This window comes from Rhea americana, unplaced genomic scaffold (assembly GCF_003343005.1).
Source record: "Rhea americana isolate MKP2758 unplaced genomic scaffold, rheAme1 scaffold_533, whole genome shotgun sequence".
In the NCBI taxonomy this organism is placed as follows: domain Eukaryota; kingdom Metazoa; phylum Chordata; class Aves; order Rheiformes; family Rheidae; genus Rhea; species Rhea americana.
In genome coordinates, this window is record NW_028186683.1 from 51,577 (window position 1) to 59,158 (window position 7,582).

General features: G+C 49.0%; 2 protein-coding genes and 1 pseudogene across 2 annotated transcripts; all 3 read left to right on the top strand.

Annotated features, from left to right (window-relative positions):
• The first annotated feature begins 2,311 nt into the window (after positions 1-2,311).
• On the top strand, positions 2,312-3,248 carry LOC146588194 (olfactory receptor 14A16-like). The gene has a single exon (XM_085318404.1). It carries the CDS (start codon positions 2,628-2,630, stop codon positions 3,246-3,248), a length of 621 nt encoding a protein of 206 aa, XP_085174530.1. The 5' UTR covers positions 2,312-2,627.
• Positions 3,249-4,709: 1,461 nt separating this feature from the next.
• LOC146588195 (olfactory receptor 14A16-like) lies at positions 4,710-5,300 on the top strand. Its single transcript, XM_085318407.1, has one exon. The coding sequence runs from the start codon at positions 4,710-4,712 to the stop codon at positions 5,298-5,300; it is 591 nt and encodes a 196-aa protein (XP_085174533.1).
• A 521-nt stretch (positions 5,301-5,821) lies between these two features.
• LOC146588196 (olfactory receptor 14C36-like) lies at positions 5,822-6,419 on the top strand (annotated as a pseudogene).
• The last annotated feature ends 1,163 nt before the right edge of the window (positions 6,420-7,582 follow it).

Here is a 7,582-nt window from a genome sequence, read left to right on the forward strand (position 1 = left end):
CGTTGCAACATCAATGTTGCAAATCGTACTGCAGAGGGGTCTACATAGGAATGAGGTTGCCCCAGCCCCCTTTTAACCTGTGGAGCTCCAGAAAATGCAGTCTGTGGGCCTGGGAAGTGAACTGACTCTCCCTTAAGGAGAGTTTCGCTGTGCTGTCCTACCGGGCTGTCAGCTGCCCTCCAGAAAGGCTCTGCTGCCTCAKAGCATTGCTGTGCTACCTGAGAGACCCATGAAGAAGGTGCAGAGATGCTGGGAGTATGGAGGTGGTGGTGGGAGGTTGYATATGGGCAGCTGAAAAGAGCCCTGTGCTCTAGCTCTAGCAGCCAGAAGGGAAGTGTGGAGAGCTCCCTCAGGTGCCTGGGGAAAGGGAGGAAAGTTTGAAGACCTGCACTTTGAAAGGGGACTCCTCTACTCTCGGCAGGATTGGTTGCTTTTTAGAGTAACGTCATCCTCCAGCTGAAAGAGATGGGAGCACAGGAGAGCTGGGAACAAGGCTAATAGACAGCCGAGATGTCCCCACTCTGCACCAAGTGCCACTGGATGCTTTCCTCTGGGGACTCACAGTAGAAATGCCAAGGATTTCTACTTTTAAAGAGCACTCCCCAGGGTGATAGAGGCATCTGAAAGAAAATAAACAATACTTAAAAAAACCCCTAACACTCTGTTTTTCAAACATCATTCTTTAGAACTGGGTGTGAAGATGCTGAAAATCCCTTCCACAAGATGAGAGAATTTCATTTAACACTAACTGTGAGTGTCAAAACTACTCACCCCCATTCCCACGTAGTCCCTGCTGTACAGACCCAATGGGCAGAGGTCTCAGCCCCATATGCCACACACAGTCAACACAAATGAGAGCTCAAGCAAGGGAATGGAACAAAGGGTTTCCCAATAAAGAAAGAAGCAATGAGGGATTTTTAATAAGAAATTGAATATTTATTTGTTTTCTWTTAAAAGTCTCTCCTAACTTGTTGCTGTCTTTTCTCTCCTTGAACAGTTCAATAAACCCAGGGCAGTCAAATGTCTAATSGCAGCTCCTTCAACRAGTTCCTCCTCCTGGCATTTGCAGACACCCGGGAGTTGCAGCTCCTGCACTTCTCNGCAGAGATGGGTAGGGAACGAGAGGGAACTGCTAGCAGAATTCTCATGGGAAATGGACTTGGCCAACTTGTGGTCAGTCCCTCCAAAGCAGACACCTTCCTCTGAGCAAGCTGCCATGTCTCCCCTCCCACAAAGGTAAGCCTCCATCCTGAAAGCCTTGGGGTCCAGGCCAGGAGCTGTCTCCTCTGCAGCCACACCTGCAGCAGAGGAGAGGGTTATCCCTCCTGCCACAAGCCCATTTCATGCTGCGTGAAAAGCGGGTTGAGAGTGACTGCCCTGCAGCATTGCCATCTACCATGCCCAGCTGGGTAAGGTGAAGGCTTTCCTGAGGCCCCTTCTATCTCTCTCTCCTTCCCTCCCTTGCCAGAAGGATCATGCTGTTGCTCCTTGTTTCCCCTCCTGTCCTTGATGATCTTGTTCTTGCTCAAGAGCTCTTTGGGGGTGGGGGTGGGGGGGGCTTAGTTCAGCTGTCGATGTTGCAAATTGTGCAGCAGAGGGGTCTGCATAGGAGTGAGCTTGCCCCAGCTCCCTTTTAACCTGTGGAGCTCCAGGAAATGCAGTCTGTGGGGCTGGGAAATGAACTGACCATCCCTAAGGGAAAGCCCGTCATCAGTTCTCGGAGTCCTTCAACTGTTTCCCTGTGGTGTCCCGCCAGGCTGTCAGTTGCCCTCCAGAACGGCTCTGCTGTCTCATTGCTGTGCTGCCTGAGGGACCAATGAAGTCTCTGGACTCTCAGTAGAAATGCCAAGGATTTCTGTAATTAAGGAGCACTCCCCAGGGGAGACAGAGGCATCTCAAAGAAAATACACAATATTAAAAAAAATCCCTAACACTCTGTTCCTGAAACAACATTCTTTAGAACAGGGTGTGGAGACACTGAAAGGCCATCCCWCAAAACAAGTGTATTTCATATGACAGAAACTGTGAGTGTCAGAACTAGTCACCCCCATTACCATGTAGCCCCTGCTGTATAACAGGACAAAGTCTTCTGGAGCCCATGGGCAGAGGTCCCTGCCCCTAATGACATACTCAGCCAACCCAAACTCAAGGGAACTGCATTAAAGGTTTCCCAATAAAGAAAAAAAAATGAGGAATTATTAATAAGAAATGGAATGTCTTATTAATGTATTTGTATTCCTTTAAAAGTCTCTTCTAACTTATCCCTGTCTTTTTTCTTCTTAGACAGTTCAGTAAGCCCAAGGTAAATTAAATGTCCAATGACAGCTCCCTCAATGAATTCCTCCTCCTGGGGTTTATGGAAACACAGGACCTGCAGGTCTTGAACTTCTTGCTCTTCCTGAGCATCTACCTGGCTGCCCTCCTGGGCAACRGCCTCATCATCACAGCCGTAACCTGCAACCACCGCCTCCACACCCCCATGTACTTCTTCCTCCTCAACCTCTCCATTCTTGACCTTGTCACGATCTCCACCACTGTCCCCAAATCCATGGCCAATTCCCTGAGGGACACCAGGACCATTTCCTACTAAGGATGTGCTGCCCAGGTGTTTCTGTTTGTTTTTTTTCATGTCTACTGAGTATTCTCTCCTCACAGTCATGGCTTATGACCGCTACGTTGCCATCTGCAGACCCCTGCACTACGGGACCCTTATGGACAGCAGAGCCTGTGTCAAAATGGCAGCAGCTGCCTGGGCCAGTGGTTTTCTCAATGCTCTCCTGCACACTGCCAACACATTTTCCATACCACTCTGCCAAGGCAACACAGTGCAGCAGTTCTTCTGTGAAATTCCCCACATCCTCAAACTTTCTTGCTCAGACTCCTACCTCAGGCAAACTGGGTTAATTCTGGTTAGTGCCTGTTTATTCTTTGGGTGTTTCATTTTCATTGTGCTGTCTGACATGCAGCTCTTCACTGCTGTGCTGAGGATCCCCTCTGAGCAGGGCCGGCACAAAGCCTTTTCCATGTGCCTCCCACACCTGACTTTGGTCTTCCTTTTTGTCAGCACTGGCACATTTGCTCACCTGAAACCCTCTTCCATCTCCTCACCAGTTCTGGATCTGGTGGTGGCAGTTCTGTACGTGGTGGTGCCTCCAGCAGTGAACCCCCTCATCTACAGCATGAGGAACAAGGAGCTCAAAGAGGGGCTGAGCAAAGTGATTAAATATTTACAAGGTCAATGCCAATAACTGTCCCATGTGTATTTGCTCACCAGGATATCTGGCATCAAGGCTATNGTCTCCCCTCCCACGAAGCTGAGCCTCCATCCTGAAAGGCTTTGGCTCCAGGCCGTGAGCTGCCTCCTCTGCAGCCACACCTGCAGCAGAAGAGAAGAGTATCCCTCCTGCCACAAGCCCATTTCATGCTGCCTGAAAAAGGGGCTGAGAGTGACAGCCCTGCTGTGTTGCCATCTACCATGCCCAGCTGGGTAAGGTGAAGGCTTTCCTGAGACCCCTTCTGTCTCTCTCTCCTTCCCTCCCTTGCCAGAAGGATCATGCTGTTGCTCCTTGTTTCCCCTCCTGTCCTTGATGATCTTGTTCTTGCTCAAGAGCTCTTTGGGGGGGTGGGGCAGGGGAGTTTAGTTCATATATCAGTGTTGCAAATTGTGCAGCAGAGGGGTCTGCATAAGAATTAGGTTACCCCGGCCCCCTTTTAACTTGTGGAGCTCCAGGAAATGCAGTCTGTGGGGCTGGGAAATGAACTGACCCTCCCTAAGGGAGAGCCCATCATCAGTTCTGAGAGTCCTTTCACTGTTTCCCTGTGGTGTCCTGGCAGGCTGTCAGCTGCCCTCCAGAAAGACTCTGCTGTCTCATTGCTGTGCGACCTGAGGGACCCATGAAGTCTCTGKACTCTCAGTAGAAATGCTCAGAGGTGACAGAGGCATCTTAAAGAAAATACACAACATTAAAAAATCCCTAACACTCTGTTCTTGAAACCACGTTCTTTAGAACAGGGTGTGAAGATACTGAAAGGCCATCCCACAAAACAAGTGTATTTCATATGGCAAAAACTGTGAGTGTCAGAGCTAGTCAACCCCGTTACCACGTAGCCGCTGCTGTATAACAGGACAAAGTCTTCTGGAGCCCATAGGCAGAGGTCCCTGCCCCTAATGACACACTCAGCAAACCAAAACTCAAGTAAGGGAACTGCATAAAAGGTTTCTCAATAAAGAAAAAAAACCAATGAGGGATTATTAATAAGAAATGGAATGTTTTATTATTGTGTTTGTTTTCCTTTAAAAGTCTCTGCTAACTTGTCACTGTCTTTTTTCTCCTTGGACAGTTCAATAAGCTCATGGTAGTTAAATGTCCAATTACAACTCCCTCAATAGGTTCCTCCTCCTGGGAATTATGGAAACACAGGACCTGCAGGTCTTGAACTTCTTACTATTCTTGAGCATCTACCTGGCTGCCCTCATGGGCAACAGCCTCATCATCACAGCTGTAACCTGCAACCACCACCTCCACACCCCCATGTACTTCTTCCTCCTCAACCTCTCCATTCTTGACCTTGKCWCSATCTCYACCACTGTCCCCAAATCCATGGCCAATTCCTTGTGGGACACCAGGACCATTTCCTACTAAGGATGTGCTGCCCAGGTGTTTCTGTTTGCTTTTTTCATGTCWACTGAGTATTCTCTCCTCACAGTCATGGCTTATGACTGCTACATTGCCATCTGCAGACCCCTGCACTACGGGACCAGCATGGACAGCAGAGCCTGTGTCAAAATGGCAGCAGCTGCCTGGGCCAGTGGTTTTCTCAATGCTCTCCTGCACACTGCCAACACCTTTTCCATACCCCTCTGGCAAGGCAACACAGTGCAGCAGATCTTCTGTGAAATTCCCCACATCCTCAAACTTTCTTGCTCAGACTCCTACCTCAGGCAAGCTGGGCTTCTTGGGGTTAGTGCCTGTTCAGGCTTTGGATGTTTTGTTTTCATTGTACTGTCCTACRTGCAGATCTTCATTGCTGTGCAGAGGATCCCCTCTGAGCAAGGCTGGCACAAAGCCTTTTCCATGTGCCTCCCACACCTKACTTTGGTCTTCGTTTTTGTCAGCACTGGCACATTTGCTCACCTGAAGCCCTCTTCCATCTCCTCACCAGTTCTGGATCTGGTGGTGGCTGTTCTGTACATGGTGATGCCTCCAGCAGCGAACCCCCTCATCTACACCATGAAGAACAAGGAGCTCAAAGAGGCGCTGAGCAAACTGATTAAATATTTACAAGGTCAATGCCAATAACTGTCCCAAGTGTATTTGCTCACCAGGATACCCGGCACCAAGGCTATGTTTTGTGCATTCATTTCTTTCTTACTTTTCTTTTCTTAGGCCTATGTTAAAAATRTATTTATCCAGTTCATTTCACATCTCCTCAGGAATCTCTCATTTGAATCTGACCTAGAGTCTGTGTTGAAGCAAGATGCCAGGCTTCCTAGTTCATCAGCAGAGGTGGGGGAACATCAGAGCCCACTACTCTGAGCTCCGTAGGATGCACCCCAGGACAATGAGGGGGGTTTCCCTTTGCAGGGTCATTTCTGACACCAAGGCTGCTCAGGGGCATAAAGTCGGCATCAGCTGAGTACCAGTGGGGCATSACCATGGGTCCTGTATGCATTAGGAGAGCTCAGCTCCTCTGGCCACAGTCAAGGTGCCATCTCATACCCCTCTTCTTTGAAGATGGCAGCCAGATATCACTCTGGGCTGGTCCCTTCTCTCTACAGTGCTTCAATACTCAGAGTNCAGAGTGTTCTCTTCTCACAGTCATGGCCTATGACCGCTACATTACCATCTGCAAACCCCTGCACTATGGGACCCTCATGGGCAGCAGAACCCCTGTCAAAATGGCAGCAGCTGCCTGGGCCAGTGGTTTTCTCAATGCAGCCCTGCACACTGCCAACACATTTTCCATACTCCTCTGCCAAGGCAACACAGTGGACCAGTTCTTCTGTGAGATTCCCCACATCCTCAAGCTCTCCTGCTCAGATTCCTACCTCAGGGAAGCTGGACTTACTGTATTTAGTAATTTTTTAGTCTTTGGGTGTTTCATTTTCATTGTGCTGTCCTATATGCAGATCTTCACTGCTGTGCTGAGAATCACCTCTGAGCAGGGCCGGCACAAAGCCTTTTCCATGTGCCTCCTGCACCTGGCTGTTTTCTCCCTGTACATCAGCACCTCATTTTTTTGCCTACTTGAAGCCCCCCTTGCTCTCCTCCTCAGCTCTGGATCTGGTGGTGGCTCTTCTGTATGCAGTGATGCCTCCAGCAATGAACCCCCTCATCTACAGCATGAGGAACAAGGAGCTGAAGAATGCTGTGAGGAAACTATTTAAATATACAACATATCAGCAAGTTCCTCRGTGACTCTCAAGGTATCACAGCAAAAGCCAAGCCTGTCTTTTGTTCATATGTTTCTTCCTTTTTTAAAAAATTATTTGTTATGTCTGTGATATATTTGTTGCCAAATGTTTATCAACTGTTTACCCTACTTCTTCTTTAGCATCTACCTTTTTTTCTGACCCAGGTATCTCATGTATATGGCAAACATGGTTCACTGCATACTCAAACAAAGTAGAGGAACAAGGAGAAAAAATGTTGGTCTCAGCTCATACCCCTGTTACATTCTCTTGAACTCAGAGAGCAGCACCAGGCATGAAGTGATTGAGTGAATGAACAGTCCAGGCAGTGCATGGAGAGGCAGCCCCTGGTCCTCAGTGCTGTCCCTCACTGCCTCAGCAGGCAGTTCCCTCTTCAACGTTCAAGTTGGGGCTGCTGCTTTCCTCAAGTCATATCCATTGACAGCAGCAGGACTTGGTCTTTTCAGAGCTGTTGTCTTTTCACTTCTGCTCTGTCCTGTTGTGCTCTTGTACTTGGGTCAGCCCTAAGATCTCTTGCACCTTGGTGACAGTACTGCTRTGTCTACAGTCACATTGCTGTGAGTACGGGCAGGATCAGGCAGTGCAGACCAGTTGTATCAGAGCTGATCTCCCCGTGAGCACCACTGTACTGAAATGGGCTGTCAGTGCAATGGCAGGAGGTTGGACTTCTCTTCCAACATTGTTGTCAAGAATATGTCCAAGGAATTGTACCCTGCAAGGACACCCTCTTGATTTTCTGAGGTTCCCCACAGGTTTGGGGGGGRTGAGCTCGGAGTCCCAGAGGGATCTCTTAGAGACCAGGAACTAGACAGAGAGCTTGCTTCTTGGTGGTAAGTACCCAAGCAGAAAGCCAAGGTTTCTGACTTGTCTGATTGGGACTGCCTCCACAGATGCTCAGAGGAAACTGAAGCAGCCATGAGAGCTCAGGGGATGTCCCAGGAYAGGCTGTGAACCTGAGTGGGACCTCTCAAGATGAGAGACCACTCAAGGTGGAGTCCCAAAGGTAAAGGGCTAACCTGCGGAATCTGAAGGGCGAACACGTTAACATATTAACTATCAAACACATTAACACGAGGGCTCTGCAGTGCCAGGAGAGGCTGATAGGATGCAGCAGGCAAGGGGAGGTCAAACTGGAGAGTGATTCATGAC